We start from the raw sequence: 27556 nt of genomic DNA, 5'->3' as shown, positions 1-27556 counted from the left end.
TGCAAGGCCAGCAGTACAAGCATTGCACAGAGTGAAATCAGTCAAGTGTGCACATGAAAGTCTTAATTAGGTTCTCCTTTGGAGGCACATTAATTGGGATGAGCAGCCAACTAATTCGAATTGGCAAACAATAACCATGGTAACAACTTTAGACCCAAATAATGTGCGAAATCACCTTAACCACTTTGTGTACTCGTGGTGGCTTTAGTTCAGTGTTTAATCCTCAAGACGTCTTTTCTCTCCTGTCGCTCTCACACGTTCCACTTCATATCTGCTGGCAGGTTACTGCCTTGTTGCTCAGCGCTAATGATTCAAAGATTTTTGTTTCACTTGGACAGCTTTTACTGTCTGATCTGTCTGAAAGTACCTTTCCACTTTGCATCTTTTCCTGCGTGACATGCAAATCAGCAATAACATTAAGAAGCCATTGATCTTAGTGTTTTGTTATACAGCACCACTGGGCTTCACCAAAGCCAGAAATTAATACTGTTCACAGTTATGTATCCAGTGTCACCAGAGAATAGAGCCAATAGGGGAGTGCTGTTTTGCCTGTTCTGTTTAGATATTGGGTATTAGTGATTACTTTGTGCCATTTCCTGTAGCAAGCTGCTTTATTTAATGATTTTTGTGCTGTCTTAATTTTCCAGAATGCTGAGGTGTCAGTGTTTGAGGTCAACATTCGGTTCATAGGAGGATTGCTGGCTGCCTACTACCTCTCTGGACAGGAAGTAAGTACTTATTTGCTTGTGTGTGTTGTATATGAGAGTGTAAGAATTTTTTAGTGTTATTTTTTTCTACATTGGACAGAAAATTGATGAAAAATAGATGTTAGTTCAAATCACCTGGGCTATAATCCTCAAAAATGATCTTCATGTCTCCTTGTTTCATCTCTCCTCTCCTCTCCTATTAAATCCAACAGGCAAATTTTGCTTCTTGGTTTAAGGAGCTGGTGAACATTAAATCCAACCATCCATATTTCTTTTTCTGTTCTTTCCCACCTCTGTCCATCCAATCCGCTCCAACTTTCATGCCCAGCCGAGCAGTGCTCCCTCTATAATAGGAGCAAATACATCAAACTCGCCCAGCACAACCTCCACGACTACTGTGCTCCCAAGAATTTATATGGGGGGGGGGGGTTACTGCCCGCCAACAGATCTCGAAAGAAATCAGTGCTTTTCTTAGCCTTTTCACTTCACCACAAATACAGCTCTGACACAGTTGCTAACTTTCAATATTGTCTCCTGTAAATCCTGATTTCCCTTCCTTTAGTCTTTGTTTCTCAAACCACAGCTGTCAGAAATGCCTACAAGTACACCCTGAAGATACAGAAATCAAGCGGTGTTTTTTGCGAGTAGACAGCCAGTGAAGTTCTCAAAATAAACCACGATGGGCTGAGTAGGCATTTTGCTTTGATTATAGGGCCACACCTTTAGATGAAGGCTGCTGTGGTTCATCTAAAGGTGAAGGTTGTTTTTGTAAAGACAAATCTATTGTCTTGTCCTGTCACTAATATTGTTCTCTTCATACCTTTCATGTACATCAAGAAGTAGTCTGGAAAAAAAAAAATTTCCGGTCTTTTAAGTGACATTTGTGAAAAATATGATCAGTTTAGTAGCAGACACCCCATTCACATTAACTTGATGCTAGTGGTCAAGACTTTTGTGGCATTTTCTTGCCCTTTATGCTTTGCTCATTCTGGGAAACCATCAGCTTATTCTGCTGTCCTAATGTCTAAAGAGCACATTTTTGCAGTGAAGCCATCTGGTCAGAGAATGTGTGTGGGGTGAGCCAGTCATTTAACTGCTAAGACGAAAGCTCAATCGGATGATAGCCAGTGGTTTTAAAATGCATTTAAATAACCGGAGTTATTCATTTGCTCTTGATAAAGGCTTTGTGCCTGCTATAGATTGCATATAAATGATAGATCAGAGGCAGGGTTGCTAATTTGTCAGCTAGTTAAATGTGTTTTTAAACTGTATGGCTCTAATAAACATAATCATTAACTGTACCATGTAGCAGAGACATCAGAACTATTGTTTGTACCAGGCTGTTAGTGGACTTTTTAATGCTGCAAGGTTGGGCTTTTGTATTATGGGAGGCTGTGCACATGGACTCACTTTTAGAGCTGGACTCAAGTAGCGATTTAAAAAGTGATGGCAGTTCCACATTGGCCTCATTTCAGACATGGAGTCTTTGACTTGGTTGCTTGCATGTCGCCAAGCGTCCTTACATAAGTTCAATAGATGAAGATAATATCACAGAGGTAAGGCAGCAGGCCCACTTAAGTTTAAAGTGGGCTGTATGTCACATCCCTGCTATAAGGGGAAGCTGTGGCTGAATTAAAAAGAGGGTAAATATAGACGTGAGTGTCTCAAAGTTCAAGTTTTGTATTTCTTTTTTAGTGGAGAGAGTAGAAAGCATAAGCATAAACTAACCATTTATTTACAATTAGATTTTGGTTAACAGCTGAGGAGAAATCCAAAAAACTTATTTGAAAATTGGAATGAAAGACCGTTAAACACCCTAAAAGTAACACGTTTGTTTTGTTGGGTAATTAAAGCCATGAAGAGAACAGATTAGTCATTTGCAATGTTTCAGAAGCAGATTTTAAAAAAACCAAAAAACAATCTTGTTCTGCCCACTCACTGAAAAATGCTCAACAAACTTTACTCAGTCACACTGAGTGTCCAGAGGTTGTGGGTTGGATTTATGGAACCGATAAACATTGTGATAATTTACTGCGAATAACAACAGAAGCCCAAGTGGCTCACAAGCAAAACTTAATGCCACTCTTGTTCCCCACACTGCACTTCACCTCCTATTCCCTTGCTCAATTTCACTTCCCCCACCCAAATCAAACTCAGTCATTCATCAGAGCCCACTGGAGTGATAATAGAAGCAGTGGGAGGTGGAAAAAGAGGGAGATCGAGCATGGGAGGGCTTAGAGGAGAGACAGTGATGGAGGGAACAGAGGAGAGGGTGGAGAAACCTGTGCGATGGGACAGTGAAGATGAGTGGAGGGTGTTTGGAGGTGATTGTTACAGATAAAGAGATGTGAGTGGGGAGTGAGGATGATGAATGACTCTGGAGGGGAAAAAGCAAGTCAGATTCATTCTTCACTCTCACTGAACATGTCCTTGAGCAAGGCATTTAACCCTCCTACTGTTCAGGCAGCAGTAGAATAAATACAGATTGTTATAAAAAAAAAAAAAAGTGGTAACAGATGATTGAAAAAAACAACAGCTTAGGATTGGTGATGAACTGGGCGTTAAAGGTCTGTCCCATGTTGGATGTTAGTGAATCCTTGTAGCTGTATGTGTGTGGGACAGTCACAGATAGTGATGGATTGATTTAGAGTTAACGCAAGAAAACACATGGCCCCAAACAAATGCACAGAAACACTAATGCTCTGGTTTTGTATACATTTTGCTCGTGTTCTAATCTGAGCCCACATGTATAGATAAATAAGCATTAATTAAAGCCCAGAAGTACTCATCTTCTAGAGGTGGGAATCACCATACATCCCATGATACGATATTATCACAATACTTAACGCATGATACGATATTATTGCAATTTTTAAAAATATTTTGCGATATTCAGATTCTGTACATAAAGGTAAACTTTATCAATATTCATTTTATCTAATATCAAAGTCTCGCACTCAGTCTTTTTCTCATTTCAGTCAGTTTTATTGTTGACAAACTGAACGGTTTGTAGTACAGTCTAGTCCAACTTAACTGAATGGTACGATTATAGCTATTCTGAACTATGCAATTTATGAAAACTATGCAGCCCCTTCAGCAACTGAAGAATTTGAAAGTAAATGAAAACAAAATATAATTTTACATTAAATAAAAAAGTTTTAAACTTAACTAAAATAAAACGTGTCTTAAATTAAAACAGGTAAACTGTCATGTTTATTGCTGCCCAAAAAAAAGTTAAACACATTTGGACAGTGAAGGAATGTCAGGATTCTTGCTCAGAAAAAGGATCAACAGGCTCTGAAGTCAGAGCATGTTCCATTCCACGAAAAATTGTTTGTAACAAAATATCGATTTCTGCTGTCCCTGTATCGATACATTATTTATCGATACTATACAGAAATGGGAACTTGCATAGTTCCCATTTCTGTATAGCTGTATATCCCAGATTCTGTAAAGTTATTTATTTCATATTCTGTATAGTTTTTCATATTTATATCCTGTTCATATCCTGTACATAGCTTGTACTCACTACAGCCTGTACATACTTATAGTTATAGAATATTCACAACATACTTCATACCGTGTACATTATAACATACCATAATAGACCCATTTCTGTAATATACTCACATATCTATATTATTGCTAATATATATTGTAATATATCTATATCACTAAAGCACTTCTGGATGGATGCAAACTGCATTTCGTTGCCCTGTACCTGTGCATGTGCAATGACAATAAAGTTGAATTCTATTCTATTCTATTCTATTCTATTATTAGCAAACAAAATATCACGATACTACATAGTATCGATTTTTCCCCCCACCCCTATCATCTTCCAAATCAGCGTTTACAGAGCTCACTGCCTCTATAATGGCTCTTTAACTATACAAAACTGAGCTATTTTCACTTTAAATAAAAACTTTTTTGTTTTAATTTCAACTTCCGTGAATACGCAAACATGGACACTAGTACCTCAGTTATTATTTTTCCCCTTTTTGATTATATTAAGAATTTTTTTCACATACTGTATATTCCTGCACAGAATACAGCTTCACAACATATATATATTTACTGTTATAGAGAGTTAATGCTATTTTTTTTATTTGTCTGTACACACTTTCATCTCGCTCTTTGCAAATTTCAGACTTTAATATTACCACAGCTTCTAACGCAGAATTTGAATACTCAAACTCTGTTTTCATATACGATACAATTCTTACTGGACGTTAAACCAGTGCTTGTTGTTCAGTTCCTCATACTGTTTATAAATGATGGCTATAGCCACTGGGACATCATCTGGTTTGCGTCTTGTTTTTGAAGCTTTGAGCGTCTGCTGTTGCCATCTTAGCTTTTTGGAAACCTTGGTTTGGGGTGGCAGTGAGGATTATTATCACTTTGGACACCAGTGGGGACTGTAATTTACAAAAAAACCCATTGAGTATGGCTGTAATAGCGATTAAGATCATGAGCGCTTTGGCTTTTTTCAGGACATAGATCAGGGCATCTAAGGAGTCATTTTTTCCTGTTGACTTCTATACATTCAGACATTTGAAACCACAGCAGTCCCCCCGGCCATTAAAAAACAGATTTAAAGCATGCTCACTTTGGCTTTATTTTCAGACCAGTAAGTTATGAAGACTCGCAGCTTCAGGTTGAGTCTGCCTTGCATCACAGAACGGCAAGACTGGGCCATACAGGAAATGAGAGGGTAATGATATTAGAAACGCATGCTGCTGCTTGGGACAGCTGGCAAGAATGTAAGACATTGCTGAGCTGAATTTGGCTTTGTCGCGTTGCAGAAGCTTCCTGTCACGTTGAGAGCTTTGAAGTTTCCTCAGAAGCCACCATGCTTGCTCTTTTTTCTTTGGGTAACCTCAATGTGCAAATTTCTGATCTCTAAATTTCCAAGAAGCTCAAGTAGGGAAAGCCAAAACAATACAAGCAATTTACAAAACAAACCCACCGATGTAATCTGTGTGGAAGAGGACCAAGGGCAGCCTCGTCAGATAAGGCTTCCTAGCTATTATTGGTTGTATTTGTCAGTCTCCAACAGTGCAGTCCCAAAAGATATAAACACAGACAAGGTAACGAGAAAGACAAAACGAGAATCTGAGAAAACACTCAGGAAGATTGAATAAAGGACAGAAAGCAAAACCAAAGTGATAAAAGCCAGCCAGGGAGAAACAGATAAAGACAGAAATGAAGGTGCAGCAGACAAATGTAGAAGAACAAAGAGCAGGAGGGTTGGAGATCAACATTCAGAAGGTGTTTGCCTGAGAGAGTGGAAACAGTGCAGCAGTGATGGATTGTGTTTACTCCTCGTCTGTCCCCAGCTTTATTCTTTTAGACTCTCCTTTCTACTCCTTTTCTCTTATGTCCTCCAAACTTCTCCTCTCCTGTCTTTAGTCACTCTTTTTGTCCTACTCTACTCAACGCCTGTCTGCACTAGTCTCCACAATCTTTCGCTTCTCTCTTGTTTGTCTGTTCTTCTAAAGGAATTTGATATAAATTATATTTTGTGTACACTTTCATTTAGAATTGGCTGCAATTAGAGCCATTTTCCATTAGTACCTGCTCAGGTTGGCTCGGTGCGGCCCGACACTCATTTTAGAGTTTTCTATTAGGTCATAGTACCTGGCACAAGGTACTTTTTTTTTTAGTGCCTACTCAACAGGATTTCCAAGCAATCCAAATGTCCCCAAGTCTGACTAAAAGCCACAAACCGAGCAGCAGGTATAAAATGGCCTCAACTGCCACTGTAGCTGCCGTCATAGGCAACTCTCGCATTTAAGTTCATTTTATTAGATATGTAAGGTTGAAACAATTAGTAGTTGAAATATTAAGAAATAAATCAATAGTAATTCATGTTTTGTTCATTGGATTTATATGTTTAAATGTGTTATTTTTGCTAATTGTGCAATTAGATAGGAACCTTTTCTATAGTTCAGTCTGTTGTTGCTAAGAGGGTATTTTTTGGCTGGCACACTCAGCAAGCTAATTGAGAGACGAGCCACGAGGTTTGCAGGTCCACAGTAAGATAAATAAAAGAGTGCCTTTTTTGGACCTCCCCACGATGTAAGGATTAAAGTTTTATTCCCTTGGAGTGAGGCCAATGAGGTAAATGTTTTCTTTTGTTTATTTTCGTTGTATGTAAATACGCTAGTGTTGCGTGATATTCTCGTGCAATTACCGCAGTGTGAGGTGTAATGTGTATTTTATTGATTGTTTTGTTGGAATGTTTCGCCATATATAATGCTTAAGGGCTTTATTAAGAATATTCATTTAAGTTTGTATTTCTTTTTAGTTCTGACGGCATTGTATCGGCTGTGGTTGGACATCATTACATGTTAAGGCATGTCGAAGAATCCTCCTGTCTGAAATAAATGTCAGTTAAAACATAAAGAACAAGTTGAGCTTTATTACGACTCGAGGGGAGTAACAGCCACCTTTGTTTTAGTGTTCATGTCGCGTACAAATGATGTCAGTTTGGCTACATTGATATAGTGAGTTAAACACATTCATCGGTACTCAATTGTAATGGAAAACGAGCCGTACTGCCTCACGTTGTGTCGAGCAGGTCCGAGTAGGTACTAATAGAAAAAGGGCTTTAGTGAGGCAACCAAGCATCCCTTGGTGACCATGGTATCTAAGGATGTTGCTGAGACTGGACACTGCCCCATCCTTATGTATCCAGCAATACCCCAGCCCAGTGTAAAAACAATTGAATCAGCGGTTTTCACATAGACTCCTTTTATAATTGGATATAAATTTGAAACATTTTCAGCTCAAGAAAGAGGAGAAAAATAAATTTTAGTATTTATGGTGGTTTTTACCCTTCAGCTATAAAAGGCTCGTGGCTATAGTCATCACCCCACCAGGCAGGCAGTTTGGACACCCAAGTTTGTGAATGCAATAACTCGAGAAAGTAGGATTAAAATTGCTACCATAGGTGTTACCACTAAGATAACTTGGACAAATTTGAATCACAGTGAACTTTAAGTCGACCTCAAGGTCAAGGTGTCTTTACTAAGAGGCTGAAGGGCGGCACTGGCGGCCGCCAGTATTTTTCAATACTAAGGTTGAAGGAATTGTTTGGGGGGAATAGATCAATTACTAAAATAATCTATGGCTGCAGCCCTGCTGACAGTTGGAGGACGGCTTCTTCCTCTGCTGTGTGAAGTTGCTAATAAATCTGCAAAGTCATCAGTTACTTTCACTGGCAAATAGTATGAAAATAAAATGCTCCAACACAAGAACAAAGATATGGCTATATGGCTGAGTTATTTTTATGTATGATATATTTATTTTTTTAGGTTTTTCTCAAACTTGCCTATTGCACTGGCAGTTTTACTGTACAGAAGAAAACAAACCACTGAAACATAGTATCTATACTCACACTAAAATGACAATTGCCTGGTATTATACCTGCCAAAAAACACCGTGTCTGGTTGTTACAGTGGATATGTAAGGCTTTAGAGACCGTGTATGGCGTAACAGAGTGCTGGCCTCTGCTGTCAGTTAAATAAACTGTGTAGTGTATGTGTTATAGTGGTGTTGAAGCAGGTCAGTGGTTTTCTCTGCATTTATGCAAAGTTGTTTCCCATTGCTCCTGTAGTGAGTGTTGCAACAATTTTTTGCACCTGATTTAGCGAGGGGAACTTAACAGGCCAGTTCACCTTAAAATCAAATGTTTGTTTTCCCCTTTGGCCTGTAATGATGTTTATTCCTCTGGATTTTCTTTGTGAGGGTGTAAATATACAGCCTGCAGGCCCAGTCCAACAAACAGTCCAGTGTGACCCACTGGATGGTGAAGTCATTCATAGTTTAGTAACATGCACTCCTCGTCCTGTCTCTAAGTGTAGTTCAGGGAAGGTTAAAATTATTAAATATGATCATCTGATCATTTTTACAAACACCCAAAGTAAAGATAAAAATCGTTATTAAAACGGAGTATTCCCTGACTATAGTTGCAAGTTGCTCGTGGTTGCTAACAGACGCTAGGTGAAATTGATCGCTAAGCCCCAGTCATGTAGGTCTAGAGACCAGTCAGTGACCTCACTGGTCAGGCATTGTTAGGGAGTAAGTGGTTGCTGGGTGAAATGGGTCACAAAGATGTATCCAGTGGTGCACTGAGAGAAATCCTTGCAATTACATGCTCTCAAGTAGATTTCTGTGGTTGCCAGTCATTGTTTGAAAACACTTGCAGAGTACTCGCTAAGTGGTGGATGATATAGCCTCAAAACTACATTACGCTGTTTCAAGTGAGTAATTTCTGCTGACTTAGAAAAACTGTTGCCCAGTGCATTCACATGTTTATTTTCTGGGGTTGCACATCACCAGCTGCTAGCATCTCCTTCATAGGCTGGTGTGTTTTGTTTTTTGCTTAAATGGTGAAACAAGTTTGTCGTTTCCACTTTATGCAGGAAGCGTTTTCCTGCATCAAAAACCTTTAAAAGTAGAAGTAGTCTGCAGAGTAGTAGCAGCAGTAGTAGTAGTAGTCTGTCTGTAGACTGTAGTCTGCAGTAACGCACAATTTTCTCTTTGAAGGTGACCATTGTCTATTTCCTGTCATAACCGGTTGCCAACTGTTCTCTATGCGATTGAGGCCTTAGCTAACATCTTTTAGTTGGTGGGTGTAACTTAAGTGTGGTAGTAGAAAAAATAGATTTTAGAAAACTATTCATTTATGTGACTAAATCGCTCATGATGTCTGAAGACAGATATTTTTAGCTAAATGCCAAGCGTCTTTCAATTCTGTTATAGTTAAGAGAAGGCAGACATTTTTACAGCTGGTATCTCCTAGACGGGGCAATTTTTCCCAACTGCTCCCTTATTCGTCAGGGTTTGCCACAGTGTGTAGCTTCATATATATTTGATTTGGCAGATTTTTAGGTTGGATGCCCTTCCTGATGAATGCCCAAAGGGATTTATGCCTCCTCCCGGGATCGAACCAGAGATCCTTTGCTTGTTAGGCAAGATTAGATCAAAGATTTTATCGATGAAAGTGATATCTGCCATGGAGACTCCAATGCTCTTTACAACTGTACAAGTTCTGTCATGTCTTTGAGTTTCTTTAGAACTTTGAGAATATAGCCCTCATGAAATAGTGGAGTTGTAGTTCTAGATTGCTTCTTTATGTTGCTAATCATTTAACAGGTTGAAGCACCAAAGCAGGGAAAGGACTTAGAAGTTAACTGCCTTTACCTGTGCCTTCAATAGGATATATCTTTGTTGTTGTAAAACAAAATTAAATGCAGTACTTTACTGTGTTTAAAAGGATGCAAATAATTTGCCCATGTGTGCTTCTTTATAAACCCATTAAGCTTTCTAAATCTGTCCTCTTAAAGAAAACTATTTCCCTCTTACTTACTCTCTCTTGTCCCTTTGAAGCTAGGTAGCAAGAGTTTCAGTTAAACAAGCATACGTTACAAAAACCAACATGAAGTCATATGGAAGAAAAATGGGAATTAACAGGAAAGAGGTAAAGATTAGATGTTATTGAAAAGTGGAGGCGATATAGGTATAAAGGAATGTAGTGGGAGAGGGTGGAGGGAAAAGTCCAATGACGGGAATGATTTGAGCAAGGAACACCAGATTGCACAGAGAAGGGAGAAGGTCAGGGGGAGCAAGCAAAACACTGTAATGTAGGATAATGAGATGAGAGCATCCAAAAGAAAAGTTGAAGTCTCTGCAGGCATAAACGGCCATAGCCACCCTGTGGACAAGCGAATGGGTGGAGGGAGGGGAAAGAGATGGAGAATGACAGCAGTGGAACATGAAATGAAGCTGAGGGTGGTGGAGACAGAAGAGGGGCTGAGATAATGATGGTAAGGGCAGAAAAAGCAGGGAAGAGAAGAAGAAAATTGAAGAAGGGAAGAAGCTTAGGAAAGGAGAAATGGTTGGTTTTTGGGCAAATGATAAATCTAACACACAAGCAAAAAAGAAGGAAGAAGGCAGATGAGATCGAATGGAGAGAGATCACAAATGAAGAAGAAATGCTAGAATGGAGGCAGAAAGAAGATGGCAAGAAAAAAACAGGCAAAAGAAGTGTGGAGGGGACAGAAACTTAAATATGGATGGGAGACAAGTAAATGTGCCTACATACATGCTGTTTATTTTGTATCTGCAACCAAGACACATTAGTTTAAACCTAATAAGACGTCATCCCTGAAAGATTCCTCCTTCATCCAGTTTTTTCACATTTCTCCATCATTGCCCCAGTCTTCACCTCTTTCCTGCTCACTCTCTGTTTGCACACTGATGTAGAGCTAAGCTGCTTCTTGTCCAGGCTCTGCAGACTCCAGTATTCATAGGCTGCCTATTTGACCTCATTTAACCCATCAAACAAATTGGGGGCATCTCTCTCTCCGTGAATGGCTGCTGTTGCTGTGCTGCCCAGCAGGAGGGGGGTTGGTTACACAGGGGGTCAACTGGAGAGGGAGGTTTTGTTTGACTGTAGGAACGAGCTGCCCTGATCTTAGTACTTGGCACTAAGATGCACAAATGGAGCAAACTTGAAATCAGGTGAGTCTAAGATTAAAAAAAAAAACACTCATTAACAACAACCTCCTTTCATTAATGTTGAATATTAGGCGTTGCAGATGATGTGGTAAAAATAGAAAAAGAGCTTATTAGGACAGCCACATTTAATATAATGAGGTTGTTGTGGTTTTGTCAATAACACATTAGTTTTGCTTGGCGTTAAGAGACAAGGTATGGTACAACACCATGCTAACCTTGTACAACACAGTAGGTCAATCAAAATCTAAATTTCAGATTTAGTTAAAAACAACTACACAATTACAAGTTCAGTGTGTTTTTGCACTTGCTGTTAGGGGGAGTCACTTTTGCATCTGGTTGCTGGTTTTTAAATTGAGAGGAACATTGCTTTTAAATGTGATTTGAGTGCACTGTTCAAACGGTGACATACTGAAAGAACAGTTTTGAGACTAATGGAGACGCACAGACTTACACAGAAGAATTGACCAGTACGTGTATGTATGTGTGCTGTAACCGTGAGATTTGGAAGTTTCATCTCCGTGTCAAACTGGGATAAATATGTTTACCAAACTAACTTGTACACTTATAACATGGTTTTAGCCTCGATGAGGTCACTCAGTCCCATTAGGTGTCAGGCAGGCAGGCCCAGAGCCTGGTTAGCGACCATTTGGATGGAAATGCATAGTCACAGTCAATGTTGTGAAATTGATCACAAATAGGTGTACAGCGCTGCACTGAAAACTTGCTTGTGGTTACTTTAGGTTGGTAGGTTGCCGTGCTTGGCCGTAGTTTTATAGAAGACACCAACTTGACTGCAAACTGCTCATCAAGTGGTCATGAGACTGTGAAGTGCAATGCAAATCAGAAACAGAGAATTTTCACCTGAACGTAAAAGCTTCCCTTTTGAAATGTGTTGGTTGCAGCTGCAAGGACATGTTCCACTTGACCAAATTTCATTACAGCTCAGAGAGTACAGTAGTGAGTGTTTGCAAACAAATCACCATTTTACATGCAAACCACTGCAATTTGTTTGTGTCCAAAGCAATTACAATCAGTTTTTTAGTGCAGCACACTCTTTACAGGTGATTTCACCCAGCGTCAGCATCTTTTTACAACCTGAAGAGTCGCCCTGTGCTGGTCATTACAAGCAAAGCCAACTTTCAGGCACTTCTCACCAGCTTTATTTTTCAAACCAAGTAGCTGTAGCCATCTTTCATTTACAGACTTTGATCTATGACTATGTCATAATGCCATACAGTTTTCATTATTATTGGACAGCACATGTATGGACATTATTGGGGCTCATAATGCACTCTGCACAAAATCACATGGAATACACATTTATATGATAAGAAATAGTAAAACACTGAAAAAAGGTTGATTTAAAAAATGATTACAATATATATATTTTGCAGATATACTGGATTCAAGTTAAGTAGCATCAATATTGACGTTCGGTACCATAAGATAGCAGTGCATATCGAGGCCACCCCAGCTGTTTCTAGCAGCAGTTGTCTAGCTTCCCCCAAGAATCCTTTTCTCCGTTGCAGATATTGCTGTGATGACATGCTCAGTAACTGGCTGCTGTTGTGCCAGCAGGCACGCACACTTTCAGGGGAGGGGAAGGGAAACCAAGATGGTGTAACAAACAGGAGAGAAATTTAAATTTGAATACAGCTTCACGCATTTCTCTCTGCAAACAAAACTTGCAAATCAGTGAGGGGGAAAAGCGCAACCTCAAACAGAGGAGGGAGCTAGAAGGAGAACAAGGTTGGCCCAAATGAGATTAAACCAGAGAGCTGTGGAGACATGAGAGAAATGGGTGCAAAGAGGGGTGGAGGACAGAAAAAGAGTGAGAGATTTTGGTAGCAGAGATGACAAGCAGAAAGATGTGGGGAAATGGACCATGCTGTGAAGACAGGAAAAGAAAGAGGATAGAGGCTAAAAGAATTAAGTTAATGAGGGAAAGAAGAGAAGGATGTAGAATGGGGAAATGGGGGGGAAAGATATGTCTGTATGAATTAATAGTGAAGACTTGCAGGTGTACAGTTCATATGAAAGTTGTGCTTCAGTTTCACGAGAAGCTTATCTGAAATTTTGCTTTATTTAAACATCACATAACCATAACATCCAGTTACAGCTATTTGTGGCAGTCTGACATTTTGATTTTCATTCAGTCGTTTCCTGTATAGGAAAAACAAGTCAGCTTTGTTCTATTTTTAGCTGTCCTCCAGGAAAATATGGCAACATTTGACAAAGAATTGCCTTTTGAGCTAAATACTAAATACAGTGGAGACTATTTAAATGCGTCAGGTGGGACGACACACCAGAACAAGACCCGATGAAGGCAGAGTAACTCATCAGTTATAGCTTCTTTTTAAAGGCATTAGTGCAGCATTTCAGTTAATGCTCAATGGATAATGTGTCACATTTGACGGCAGTCTGTTTGATTCACTCCGATGGCAACAAATGAAGTTGTCACGGAGCCAGTTTGATGATGGCCTTTGAGTTTTTCTCTGCAGCAGCTCATCTTTGTGCCTTCTGCCTTTGATCCTGGCCCATTGGGTGCAAAACAATATAAGCAAATGGATCAAGTGATGGCAAAGTGGCAAGACAAAGTATGGAAATGACACTGTAACCATTCACACACACACGGGGGGTGGGGGTGACTTAATCCTGTCTCTCCTGCTTCCTGCTAGCCCCCAGGGCCCTTCTTACCAAGCAGGCACATTCAGCACATTTCACAGTCTACCCCTTAATCCCTTTAGGAGGCTCCATTACATGTCAACTGTGGCCCACTGCTTACACCAGAGACTGTGTGCATCTTCTTGCATATAGCGAGTGTGTGTCTGTATGTATCGCAGTATGAGAAATGTTGATCTTATTAAGTCATTTAGGCAAGCGCTTAATTGTACAGCAGCTCTTTTCAGAGAGTGACCTCTGGGGAATGAGTTGGTGCTTAATATAATTAATCATACCTGTACCTGCTGAATGATACAAATTAGAGTTTTATTTTACTTTGTTATAATAGCATTAGTATTGTAAGTGATGCGTAGTTATTCTTTTACCGAAGGACCTAAATGAAGAGTTAATCTTCACAGGGCAGTTTGATCATTTATTTTTTGCAGTGGAATTTCCCATATATCACATTTAAGTGGGCAAGTATCACTGGTTCATATTTATGGGGAACATATAGGAAAGAGGAATGCAGAGAGACCCTGCTGTGATGTAGGGCAGTTACTTCAGAGGCAATGCTCATGTACCAGCTGCTACAACATTGCATGGAGTGGAACATTTAGCTTTTTTCACTTAGCCTTATTGATATCGCCAGGAGGAGGACTGGGTCAAAGCCTGTCCTCCTGTGCTTTTCAGGCAGTGCAGGGGTGATTTTCATCAGCAGGAGAATTGTTTGTGTAAGACTAGCTTCCCTGCCATCAGGAGCTTTCATTGCACTCATAGTAATGTGACAGATTGTCTCCTTCAAAATGCTTGGACACAAAGTGAAGGTCCTTTTTCATCAGATTAAAGACTTTTATGTTGAGAGCAAAGATTGTTCCACCAGCACAGATGTCTAACTTAGCGTTTTCCTTTGCAGTGGATAGAAAGTCTAGCAGGAATACTGCACAAATATTAGCATCGTTTTATTATTCTCAATGGATGGGCTACTGTCATCAATCTGAACTGCTTAACCACTTTATGGTCTGTGAATATAGCCTATGCCAGTGGTTATAGGGCGAGGGGCAGGGTTAGAGGTGGAGAGGTCGCCACATCCAATCCCACATCCACACTTATGGCCAGCTCAGAGTCACCAATTAACCTAACAAGCATGTCTCCAGGCTGTGTGGGGTAACCAGCTCCTATGGGGAGTACATGTAAATTCTGCACAGAAAGGCCTCGGCCAAGTGGGAGGTTCCAGTTTTTTCTAATGGCTTAACTGTTGGTTCTAGATGTTATTCTGCCACCTGTTGGTGACAGCTGCTTTTTTTAAATTGCAAATATAAAAGTTAAAGCTATACGTTGTGTATTTGTTCATGGTTTTTGTGTATATGTTTTATATTTTTTCCTTTTTGTACTTGTGCACACTGTGCTTCTGTATCATACTCTGACATCTCCTATCAGAGTGCTTTGCAGTGATGCTAGTCTCTTCCAGCTGCCTGCAGCTTACAACTGATATCCCCATGTGCAATAACTGGATCACTGACCGAGTTCAAGACGTGTTTGAGTGGTGGAAGCAGCTTTCCAAGTCCCTAGGATGTAACATAGATGCCCCATTTGGCAGGTAGTTTCATTCAAATGGGCATACAGGACCATTGTACACATGCTTAGCACAGCTGGTCCCAGTAAGAATGAAACCTCTCGTACCAGCAGCATTAATGTCTATCACAAGGACCACAAAACCAGCTGGTGTCCCCCTATAAACCTCCAGCCTTTCCTGCCATACCGTGAACCTGCTCTCTGTGAATTTGACCCACTGAAACAAACATGCGCACATCCTCAGGGCACTACTAACCCAGCAAGTATTTTTAAGGATCCCCAGGATTTATTACCTAACTATGTAATGGCATCACTGTCTCCACATTGTCCCATATCTTTGCTGTACAACAATGCCTTGTTACTTGGCAACTAACATACAGCAAAGGCTCATAGTGATATATCAGTGATAAGTTCAAATTAGCATAGTGCCATTCCAGCTTTTTATTCAGGTACAAAATATATGTGCCAGACCTAAATTCACTGCCTGACCTTGGCGCTTTTTTCCCCTATAGATTGTGTGTTTCACATCTGCGTGTGTGCGTGTGTGTTCATTGGGTGAGTACATCCTTCAGTGGTCGATTTTCGAGGCGTTCTGTAATGCATTTTAAAAGGCCGGACCCTAAAGCTGTCAGCCCTGGAGGGAGAATGACAGAAACAAGTTGGGAAACACCAGAGAACACACTGTCTGGGTTCATCCTCCCCAAGGATTTTACCTCACAGCTCTCAATATCCTAATCTTGTCTCCTTGCTACAGTAAATATGATGTCAACAGAATAGATACTGTACAGTAATACCACTGTTTTGCACATGTCTCAACTCTGTATATTTTTATATATTTTATTTATTGTTTACTCTATTTAATTTGTAAAATATGTGTACACACACACACACACACACACACACACACACACACACGTAGAAAAATATTTAGTATACACATCCAGAAATGCATATACTATTATATATTGTACATATATTTATTAGTTTCAGATGTAGCCATTCTTGTATTTTGCTTGTTTACATTATTGTATTTTGCACAACTCTGTTGCTTGTGAAGCTCGCACACAAGAATTTCACTCACATGTGCTGTACCAATGTACCTGCACATGTGATGTGACAATAAAAGTGATATGATTTGATTTGATTAGATACACATAGGCCTTCTGGGTACTCCGCTGCAGTGAGGACGCAGAGTTCTCTTTTTGGTTTGTTGATGATGTAACAGTGGTACATTTCACAATTAAGTAATCATTTGGAGAATAGGACAGAATGTCAAAGTTGAGGTTGAATAACTTTCAGTAGACATGAAGAATACGAAATGAGGACGCGCTCTTGGAGCTACTTAATGCCAAATCTCTCAGCAACCTGTTCGAGGGCAGTTAAATGTTGAGGCTTTTTGTTCTGTTGCTCTGTTGAAGAGGACCTGTTATTATGCTCTCTATTTTCTGTACTGCGCAAAGGTCTTGAGTCACATCTCATTGTTTTGTTTTGTTTTGTATTTTGCTAGGAAAATGGCAACTATGTGTGAATAAATGAGACATGCAAGCAAAACTGGAAATGCAGTATATAAGGCAGAAGCAAGCAAGCATTCTGTTCATCTGGACGTAGCATTTTGTGGGAGAAACGTTTCACGGATCACATTAACTCAGTGGACTGACACATCAAATTCACCAGGGAGGATACGAAAAGTCTCAGGTTAGCCTTCTTAGACTGTGAGATTTCCATAAGTAATGGGGGACATCTAAAAGCTGACATGTACCGTAAACCTACACATATCTAAGGTTTGACTCTCATCATCCACTGGAGCACAAACTGGGTGTCATCAGGACGCTACAACACAGAGCAAACACCATCCCCACAGACACAGCAGCCAGGGAAGCAGAAGAACAGCACATCAAGAGGGCCCTGAGTAAATGTGGTTATCCCAGCTGGACTTTTGTCAAAGCTGGAAAGGCACCTAGAAAAAGCTCCAGCCGATCCAGGAGAGAAGGACAACCGCTGCCCAAGCGAAAACCTGTAGTGATCCCATATGTGTCAGGAGTATCGGAGCAGTTGAGATACATTTTTTGTAAACACCAGGTCTCTGTGGCTTTCAAACCCCAAAACACGCTGCACCAAAAATTGGTCCACCCCAAGGATCGAGTCCCCCGACACAAACAAAGTAACATAGTGTACGTTGTTAAGTGCCAGGAGGATTGCCAGGATTTATACATCGGGGAAACCAAACAACCTCTAGCGAAGCGGATGGCACAACACAGAAGAGCTCGTCAGGCCAGGACGCCGCAGTCTATTTACACCTACAGGCCAGTGGACACTCTTTCAAGGATGAGGACACAGTGACAGGGAGGAACGCTGGTTTGAGCGTGGAGTCAAGGAGGCAATATACGTGAAAAGGGAAAGACCATCTCTGAATCGAGGAGGGGGCCTAAGGGTACATCTGTGACCATCTTACAATGCTGTGATTGTAGCCATTCCCCAACTCTCTGTGAATGGTACTCATGGCCATTGATCAGTGGGTTTTGGTCAGTGGGCTTTGATCAGTGGTTGTTGATCAATGGTCATGAGAAGTTGCATAATTAAGATTAAGGAACTGACCTCCCAGCTAGGGCTGGGCCATATTATACCGTTCACGGCAATACCGGTATAATGTTAGGCAACGATAGGAAAATGAAATATCGCGATAGAATGGGAGTAAAACGCGCATGCGCAGTGCCTTTGTTTTCATACGCACATGGCCGATTGTTGAGTGAAACAGATGAACCAGAATTGGTTTGTAAAAATGGTGCAACTTCAGTGATGTGGAACTGGTTTGGTGTTTGTCCGTCAGATACACGACAAAGCACATTTTTTTGCAGAACATGCAAGCGGCCGTTGTTATTGTCGTATTTGTCGGACTAAGATGCTCTTAAATCTGGGAGTAATCTGGGTCCTAAACTCCGTATTCTTCAGGTCAAACAACACTGCAGCATCACTTAGAGTTAAAAACTGTCTAAATTCTTTCATCTTTAATAAAACGATCAGCATTGCTGCTTTACCAGGTGTAACTATAAAGTTTAACTTCCAGGCATCCATGAAAACAAAAGTTATTACATTTAACGGAGTTAGAAGTTAGCAGGAAGCTAGCGGAAGTTAGCTCGCTAGTTTCGCTAGTTACCTAAGCATGATATAGCATGTTCTGACTGAGAGATTTCTGAAAAAAATCAAACGTACAGCTCTGCTATCACTTCCAACATAAATGAAGACAGGAAACTAAACAGCAGTGACGTTTGTAGGGTTACTGAAGTTGGGCTAGCTGGTATATAATGATGTGCTACGTGATCGCTAGCGACACAGCTATGTTAGCATAACATAAACAGTGAAGCTGGAGGACGAACACTAACACTTTTCCACTTATAAAAGTTAACGTGAAGGTTCTTCATGGTTAGAGACAAATGCAATCGCATGGCAGGATGCTGTAAACGGACCAAACTTCAGTCAGGAGAACAACTGAGATAATCCATCCACAATACGAGGTTAGTCATTAATATACTGCAACAACATGGGAATAGAGCAGCTGCCAGAGAATTCAACATTAATGAATCAATGGTACAGAAGTGGAGGAAGCAAGAAGAATGAGTTTAATAAAGTTTGATTTATCTGACTGCTTTGTTTCGCTTAATGTGCCTTATAATCCCGTGTACCTTATGGTCCGAAAAATGCGTACTGCACACTGCAGTTTAATGTTGCAAAGCACCTCTTTTTAACTTCAGTGGATATTATACATGGTTATGCTCAGGATATGTCAGCCCATTTCTACTGGAAATGCCTTTTGGTTAAACTTTCAGCAAGCAATTTGCATTTGCAGTGTTACATTTTTATAAAGCTTTAATGTACATAAAAACCAGCTTCTTGTTTAAGTGAAAATAAATGGAAGGTTGTCTTTTTGCGCTAGTAATGTTGTGGAGTTGTATTTTGTCTCGCGTCGGTTATATCGTTATCGCAAATTTTCAAATATATATCGTGATAAATATTTTTGGCCATATCGCCCTGCTCTACTCCCAGCCCATTGTCCCTTCAGTGGGCTGGTTTCAGTCATTATGCAAATGTACTGTTTATAAGATTGGGGAAACCTGCAGTCAGCTGAGACTGAAGAAGTCACCTGGATGAGTGACGAAATGTTTCTCCCACAAAACGCTGCATCCAGATGAACAGAATCAACTTTTGGAGATTTACTTACCTAGATGATTGAGCATACATCAAGAAGTTTGGAAGTCATGCAGTATTTAGTATGATAATTTTTACTAACTCTGGGAGAACCTTAGGTTAAAAATATGAAGCTGGGAAAGAGCAAAACAGGCCCCATTTATGTAATCTGATGGTACAACAACAACCTTTCATATACTGTAAGTGATAAATGGATAATCAAGCTACACTTGTCATACTTTTCTACAAATTTAGTACCAAAAATGTCCACATGACTTTCACTAAATAATGCAGTCATTGACAAAGTTTGATTCAAATCAGGCTTAATTGCCTCAAAACAAGTAAAATGGCTCAAACATTACATGTATTAAGTGTAGCAATGCATCAGTCAGGCAAATGTACGGATAGTTATTAAGCAGAAACACTACATCTGTCTCTGATTCTCTTTGGTGCTGTCTGTTAGAAAAGTAAACCTATCTGGTTTCTGGCTGCTTTTCCTTAACATTTTTTTTCCTTGTAGCTCTGCATGTAAATGGAGGCAGTGGAGGGAAATGATTATCATAAAGAGTCCAATTTTATCTGTGAACGCGGCTGACTGTTTCCCCGGTGGGTCGTTTGGCTCCTGTTCCTGCTTGATGGCATCAGCAGCAAGATTGCCAATAAAAGTTTCTCAAGGGCCTCGGTGCACCCAGCCAACAGGCCACGGATAGATGGAAAGGTTTATGACGGCTGAGTACATGCACAGTGCAACTTTCACAACCTGACACAAAAAAAAGTCAGTCGGGTGCAGAAGGTAAAGGCAAATCTCTCCATAGGAATTGCTAATATAGGCGTGCCATTATCACTGCGTGAAGAAACAGCTTTTCAGCTCCACATACGCCCACAGTTCTGTAAGTGATCCCCAGCAGTTAACCGGCTGTTTACACACCGTGCACGGTGAAACAACACTGCCATCATTTTCTGCTAGTGTCATAGGTTTCCTAAAGCGTACAGTGTACCTGCTTGAAATTATAGTTTTATTTGGTGTTTTAAAAATAAACCAGTATGACTATAAAATATTAATGTGTGTAGAATAGCAAAGTTGCCCTTAATAGTCTTTATTGTTGTGGAAGGTAAAAGTCACATTTACAGTGTGCAACGTCTCTGAAGAAAGCTTTCAAACACACAGAACAAACATGGTTCAGTTGTACAGTTTCTCACTCCCCTCTAAGTACTTAAGTTGCTACTTGTACTGTGAGACAATCTTAAATCTGCACACATTTATAAGTGTTGCTCAGCTGGGTCTCAGTTTATTTTGTCAGCCGTCCTCCTTTACTTTGTAGTGTGTGTGTTTGGTTTGAGATAATTCAGCCTGTTTGATAAAAATCCCACCAGTACTGGTTGGACAGCATCTGCCCTCAGATGAGATGTGATAGTCTTGTCCTGGGTGTGGTCCCGTCTATACCAGCCTACTTTTTCATCATTCTTTTCCTCTCTGCCTCTTTCATCCCTTCTCAGCCTTCTGAGTAAATTTTCTTCATTTCCTTTCATGCAATTCATATCTTGTTCATATGCAGGCCTATTTTGCATCGGCTTGACGGCGTCATTCCCACTCTCCCTCCCCTTGTCTCTATTTGTTTCATGTTTAACTCCACAGTTTGACCTCCAAGTCTTCTGTACAGTGTCCCCCTGGCTGCTTAAGTATTCTGCAAACACCAGCATGTGTTATTGCTCCCTCTTACTTTGTGAGACAGCAGGAATTTTCCATAGATCTGGTCTCTCTATAAAACTGTTCAGCCCTGACAGATTGTGTTGATGAATCAGCCTCCGTCTGCCCTGTGCTGAACCACTTCTCTCAGTGGCACTGCTGTCTACTAGTTATATAAAGGCCTCTTTGGGCATTTGTCCCACAACTGTCCTCCATGAGTGAAATACACATTGCAAAACTGGAAATTGAAATTTTTTACAGGCCTGGCATTCTTGAACCATTTTCTTTTTACTGGCAACATGTTTGCCATTCACACTTCACTAAAGTGCTGCAGTGAGATCAGATTTGAGTCGGTCCATATCAGCTCACCCAGACCTCCCAGTTTCTGTTGATTATTGTGGAAACTTCTGTTAAGTTCATAGGATTTCTTTGGTGCAAATACTCCATGAACTTCATTGATTTATTAATTAATTTATTGACTCTGTGATGATATTTTTCCCACCTCCTATAAGCACACATGTTCAATAATCATGTTTTTTTGATTAACTGTTTTAACTTTGCACGATTTTATATTCTGAATGTTGTATAATTGGCTTACTGTGCTCAGATCAGCCAATAAATACGTAGCAGTTCAATTTGAATGGACCAGTAGGTGGAAGCTCTACACCTGGAAGACAAGAGAAAAAGAACAGCAGCAGTGCCACTTATCATGGCATGTAACAGTGAATGATAGTTTTCGTATAAGACTGTAACCATGCAGATGCTATTAACAATTAACAATATGAGGTTAAAAAAAAAAAGAAGAACAAAGCACAACAGTTCATTTTTGTTATACAGCATTTTTAATGTAGCTTACCATAAGTAGTGGGCATATCAACTGAAAATATAATATTGTATTAAGTCCTTACATTTACTGTATCTTTTCAACTCAGACCATAAGCTCTACAATATTGTCCACTTTGTTTGTTTTCTTCTATATTAATTTAACCTGTGTCTCCTGACTCTTCAAACGTGTCTTCCTTACACGCAGCCAAGATTTCGGCCATAGACTCTATAAGACATGGATGTAGGTAGCATGATCACTCACTGGTTTCTCAAGGCTCCGTTTGAAGCCTGGAGATGAGCGTTTCCACAGTCGCCATCTTGGTTGCAAAAAGCAGACATGATCAGTGTCGCCTCAAGAATTATTTCTTTTCTTTTTTTTTCCTCTTTATTTATAAAGTTTTGCACATGTAATTTGACATATCAGGCCCAATGCAGAAAGTACCAACGGATATAAAGACATATATCAAAACAAATTATGCCTTTAAAATTCGGATGATAACAAGAAAAAAGAAAAAAGAAAGAAAAAACAACAACCCACGCACAGAAAACAACAAAAAACAAAAAATTATTTAAAAAATCAACTCCCTCCCAAAACCATAACAAAAGGGAACCCTGTGGTACAAAAGTTCAGTCTGTTGTAAGTGTTTTCAACGAATTAAAGTAAATGATAAAAGGCTGCCACATCTGTGAGAACTTATTAACATTTCCTCTGAGTCTAAATTTTATTTTCTCCATTTTTAAAAAGAACATAACATCTTCCAGCCAAAGTGATCGGGCTGGAGGGTGAGAAGCTTTCCAAGACAGCAAAATGCGACGCCGTGCCAGCAGTGAAGTGAAAGCGATAATATCCAGTTGCTTACGACTAAGGTTCAGGGTGGCGTCCTCAGAAACACCAAAAATGGCAACTAGTGGACATGGTTTGAGAGTAACGCTCAAAACATGAGAGAGCACTTCAGAGTAAAAAGTCCAGTATAATTGAAGTGACGGGCAGGCAAAAAACATATGAGTTAAATCACAGGGGGAGGTGTTGCATCTGTTGCACAGGTCAGGAATGCTGGGGTATATTTTAGATAATCTAGATGTTGAGAAGTGTAATCTGTATACCGTCTTAAACTGAATAAGGGAGAGTCTTGCACATGAGGCTGAAGAATGAATTCTGTCAATTACTTTGTCCCAGTAACCTTCAACAAACTGAAGACCCAGTTCCTGTTCCCAACTCGAGGCAATTTTCTTGGTTGAGTAATTGCCCGATGCCGTAATTAAAGTATATATTTGTGATATTAGAGCCTTACTGTGAGGCTTCAACTGGAATAAGTCTTCCCACCAAGGCTTGAGAGGCTGATTTGGAAACTCTGGCAAGATAGAAGATGCACAGTGTCTTATTTGAAAGTAGCGGAACAAATGATACGAGGGCAAATCATACAAAGAACAAAGGTCACTAAAGCTGAGAAAAATGTTATCTTTGAAGAAGTCATAAAAACATTTGATACCTTTTCTTGCCCATATACGGAAGGAGGAGTCCACCAGGGACGGGGGGAAGAGGTGGTTTTTGCAGATTGGGGTCAGAGCAGAAGCAGAGACAGAATTGACGTGACGCCGGAATTGATACCATATTTTTAGAGAGCCAATTAGAACAGGGGTTGTCTGTGAATCGTAACAGGGAAACGGGAAGGGATGAAAATAATAGTGCTGGGAGTGAGGAAGAGAAACATGATTGAGCCTCAAGGCAACACCAAGACGCCTGAGGATCAGGCAGCCAATAGGTATACTTCTGAATGTTGGCTGCCCAATAATAAAACATCAAGTTGGGCAGAGCAAGACCCCCACTGAGCTTACCCTGTTGTAGTGAGGACATACTAATCCTGGGGGTCTTATTTGCCCATATAAATGATGAAATCATTTGATTCACAGATTTGAAAAAGGACTTGGGTAGAAACAATGGGATACACTGAAAAAGATAGAGGAATTTAGGTAGGATATTCATTTTTATAATATTAATCCTGCCAAGAAGTGATACAGGAAGATTTGCCCACCTTTGAAAAGCCAACCTTACATAGGTCAGCAAAGGGTTAAGATTTGCTGTTCGCAAAGCTTTAAATGAACTGGTAATATGCACTCCTAGATATCTAAAACCTGAAGAAGCTAAATGGAAATTAAAATCTGTCTGTCTAAGCTCTTTTACAACTGGGTTTATAGGAAAACATTCACTTTTTTGTATATTAATCTTATACCCAGAGAAAGAGCCAAAACTCAGAAGTATTTTCATTATAGAGGAAATACTTGAATTGTTGGATTTGTAACATATAGTAATAAGTCATCTGCATACAGAGCAACCCTATATTCCGTACCACCACGAATAACCCCTTGAAACAGAGGTGACGTTCTGAGAGTCACAGAGAGAGGCTCTATTGCTAAAGTGAAAAGTAAAGGTGAGAGTGGGCAACCTTGACGTGTACCACGTGATAGAGTAAAATACTCAGAATTCACATCATTAGTACAAACAGATGCCAGTGGCGTAGTATATAAAAGATGAATCCAAGATATAAAACTGTCACCAAAACCAAATTTCCTCAAGACTGCAAAAAGATACCCCCATTCCACTCGATCGAATGCTTTTTCAGCATCCAGTGAGATCACCACCTCAGGGACAGTGCTATGATTTTTGGAGTATATTATATTAAGAAGGGACCGTATATTAAATAAGGAATGTCTTCCTTTAATAAAGCCTGTCTGTTCGTCTGATATAATAGAAGGGAGAACTCTTTCCAAACGGGTTGCTAGCAGTTTGGATAAGATTTTAAAGTCTACATTAAGAAGGCTTATTGGTCGATAGGAGCCACAACAGGTAGGATCCTTTCCTTCTTTATGCAGTAATGAGACCGAAGCCTGTCTTAGTGTCTGAGGGAGATAATTATTTAAGAATGATTTCTTAGGGGTTCCCATATGGGGGGGCACTAAAATATTGGGGTGGCACGCCAAAAACAGAATTTCGCGTTTTATTATGCAGTTGTCAGATATAGGTTTCTTAAAAAATATGGAAAAGAGAGAGACAAAGGAATTATAAGCCTAGTTAATTTCCTGCTATTAAAGTAGATATCACTGAAAATGGGTAGATATGAAAACCAAATAAGATTTTGAAGCAGTAATAAGTAACAAGTTCATGTTTTAACTCATTGTAGGGTGTCTTCTTCTCTTGTGTTAATGTTTATTAGAGTTATTACCAACCACTGGGGGTTGGTAATAACTGTTATTGACATGTGGTGGTTTTCAGATAGAATGCAGGTTTTTAGGCACTTATGCATTGGCTTAATTTTTTCAACCCAGAAGCTACATCCATGTTTAATGTTGCCTTACAAAAATGGCTGTTGGAAAAAATTTTTAAAAGTAGCTTAAAAATCAGGCAGGACACGAGATTGAACTTGTGTGCATAAAGCCGTGCACACCAAAACATGTCTGTCTTCCTAGTGTTAGTTATATGTGGACATACAACATGATGTAAAACTATTGCAAGGCAGATTAAATTTATTATGACTCTTATAATAAAATATATAAAGAGGCTACATTTGGCTCCTCCCTGCCACAGGAGGTCACCTCAGTGGGTTGCATGTTTGATTTAGCAGAGTTTTACACTGAATACCCTTACTGACCCAACCCCCAAAGAGGATTTGTAATTGTACTATTTTAATTGCATAAAAGAGAAAATTAGAGTAAAAAATAAATCGCTTTCACTCTTTACTTTGACTATTGAAAGGCCATAACATCGGCATTCACTGGCATTCCTGCAACACTACACCACTTTCCCCCCCACACTCCCACCACAACCACCCACCCGTTCTGCAGGTGTGCTTCTGTTCTCACAGCTGGATCTGTGTCCTTTAGATGACCATATTAAGAATATCCCATCTCACTGACATCAAACAGAAACAAAAGCAAAATAAAGGTCCTGTGCAATTTAGAATGGAAACAAAAGCCATCTTCTTTCTGTTCTATTCAAATATGATGTAAAATGTGTAAGATAGTTTATTAGAATGTCAACTGACCGCAGATGAAAGTAAACGCCTGCTGCTGGAAAAAGGTCTTTTCAGTAGATGTTGTCGTCTCAGTCGCTGCTGAGCTGACTCACAACATCCACAGTGGCATTTTCAGCTTTCAGCATTTACTGGTATTCAGTTAGTTCAGCAGTAGAATAACCTTAGTTTCCTTTTATCTCTTTGATTGGCAAGCTGAGAAAAGAACAAGCGCTGCAGCAAGGGCTTCTGAGCCTTCATCTGTCAAACTAGCAGCAGAACTTGTGTAATCTCCAAACGAACACATGTCCATTTCTCTGCATCAGTCTGTAGAAATTAGACGCCAGTCATGATAATAGAAATCTAGACTGTGTCCTATGCCCTGCAAGGTTTTCTCCCTAGAGATATCGGTATTTCTCTCAAACTGCAGCACAGTTTGAAGGGAGGTTTTGCATATATTAAGATTTCTGTATTCTCCAAAAATCTGCTCAGCTCTGTGGCCGTCATTTAGCACTCATGTCTCTCCCAGTATCCAACATTCTGCATTTGTTTGGTCGTTGGCAGTTGTTTTATGCTTGTGTTTGTCAGGTTTTTGAGTCGAACATTTAGCCGGGCAAATGAATGAAGTGTATATGTTTAACGTGAACCCTTTCTCTCACACTCTCTAGGTTTTCAAACTGAAGGCAGTCCAGCTAGCTGAGAAGCTGCTTCCTGCCTTCAACACCCCCACTGGTATCCCCTGGGCCATGGTCAACCTTAAGAGGTTAGTGACACTACCACTAAAAACCATCCCATCATCTGTTAGGTTCTCTTAAATGCTGAAATGAGTATGAAATAAATTCCACACGGTCAGAAATGCCAGTTTTCTTTTGAGACTACACAAGATTTAACAGATTTCACCAGAATACTGATGAAGAGTTTACAGATATAAGTTTGCTTTACTTAACTACAGTTGTGGTTGGAAGTTTACATCCACTCATCACGAGCACGAATGTCATGGTCACGTGTTTTATTGATTACTTTGAAGTGTTCTTTTTCTAGGGCAGCATACATCTCTAATGAATTTAAAAAACAAGAATGAAGCACATACATTTGAGTTCGTTTTGGATTATCTCTAATTGATACATGTAACCTCACTAATATCTGGTTAAAAACCACTCTGGAAGTTGAATCTTGACCAGATAGCCATCAACAAGTTTGTGGCATAATTCTGTCTGGATATTTGACACTCTTCTTGGCAGAATGGGTGGAGTTCAATGGTTGGTGTCTTGGCACTGACCCGTCATTTAAGCGTAGTCCAAACATTTTCAATATGGTTGAGTTTGGGGCTTTAGAAACACCACTCCAGAAGCTTGATGGAGTAATTTGTAAACAACTACAGACACTGA

At 39.9% G+C, this 27556-nt stretch overlaps 1 protein-coding gene across 4 annotated transcripts in view; it reads left to right on the top strand.

Moving 5' to 3' along the window:
* man1a2 (mannosidase, alpha, class 1A, member 2) overlaps window positions 1–27556 on the top strand; it is a 141532-nt gene that overhangs the window by 79695 nt on the left and 34281 nt on the right. For all 4 annotated transcript variants that reach the window (XM_026145360.2, XM_026145363.2, XM_080291166.1 and 1 more), the window contains exons 6-7: window positions 648–728; window positions 26837–26931. In XM_026145360.2, coding sequence (XP_026001145.1) covers window positions 648–728; window positions 26837–26931 — 176 coding nt within the window. The remainder of the gene's footprint in view (window positions 1–647; window positions 729–26836; window positions 26932–27556) is intronic.

Source organism: Astatotilapia calliptera, chromosome 16, assembly GCF_964374335.1.
Source record: "Astatotilapia calliptera chromosome 16, fAstCal68.1, whole genome shotgun sequence".
In the NCBI taxonomy this organism is placed as follows: Eukaryota; Metazoa; Chordata; class Actinopteri; order Cichliformes; family Cichlidae; genus Astatotilapia; species Astatotilapia calliptera.
Note: the sequence above shows the minus strand (reverse complement) of the source record. Positions and strands in the feature narration are given on the sequence as shown.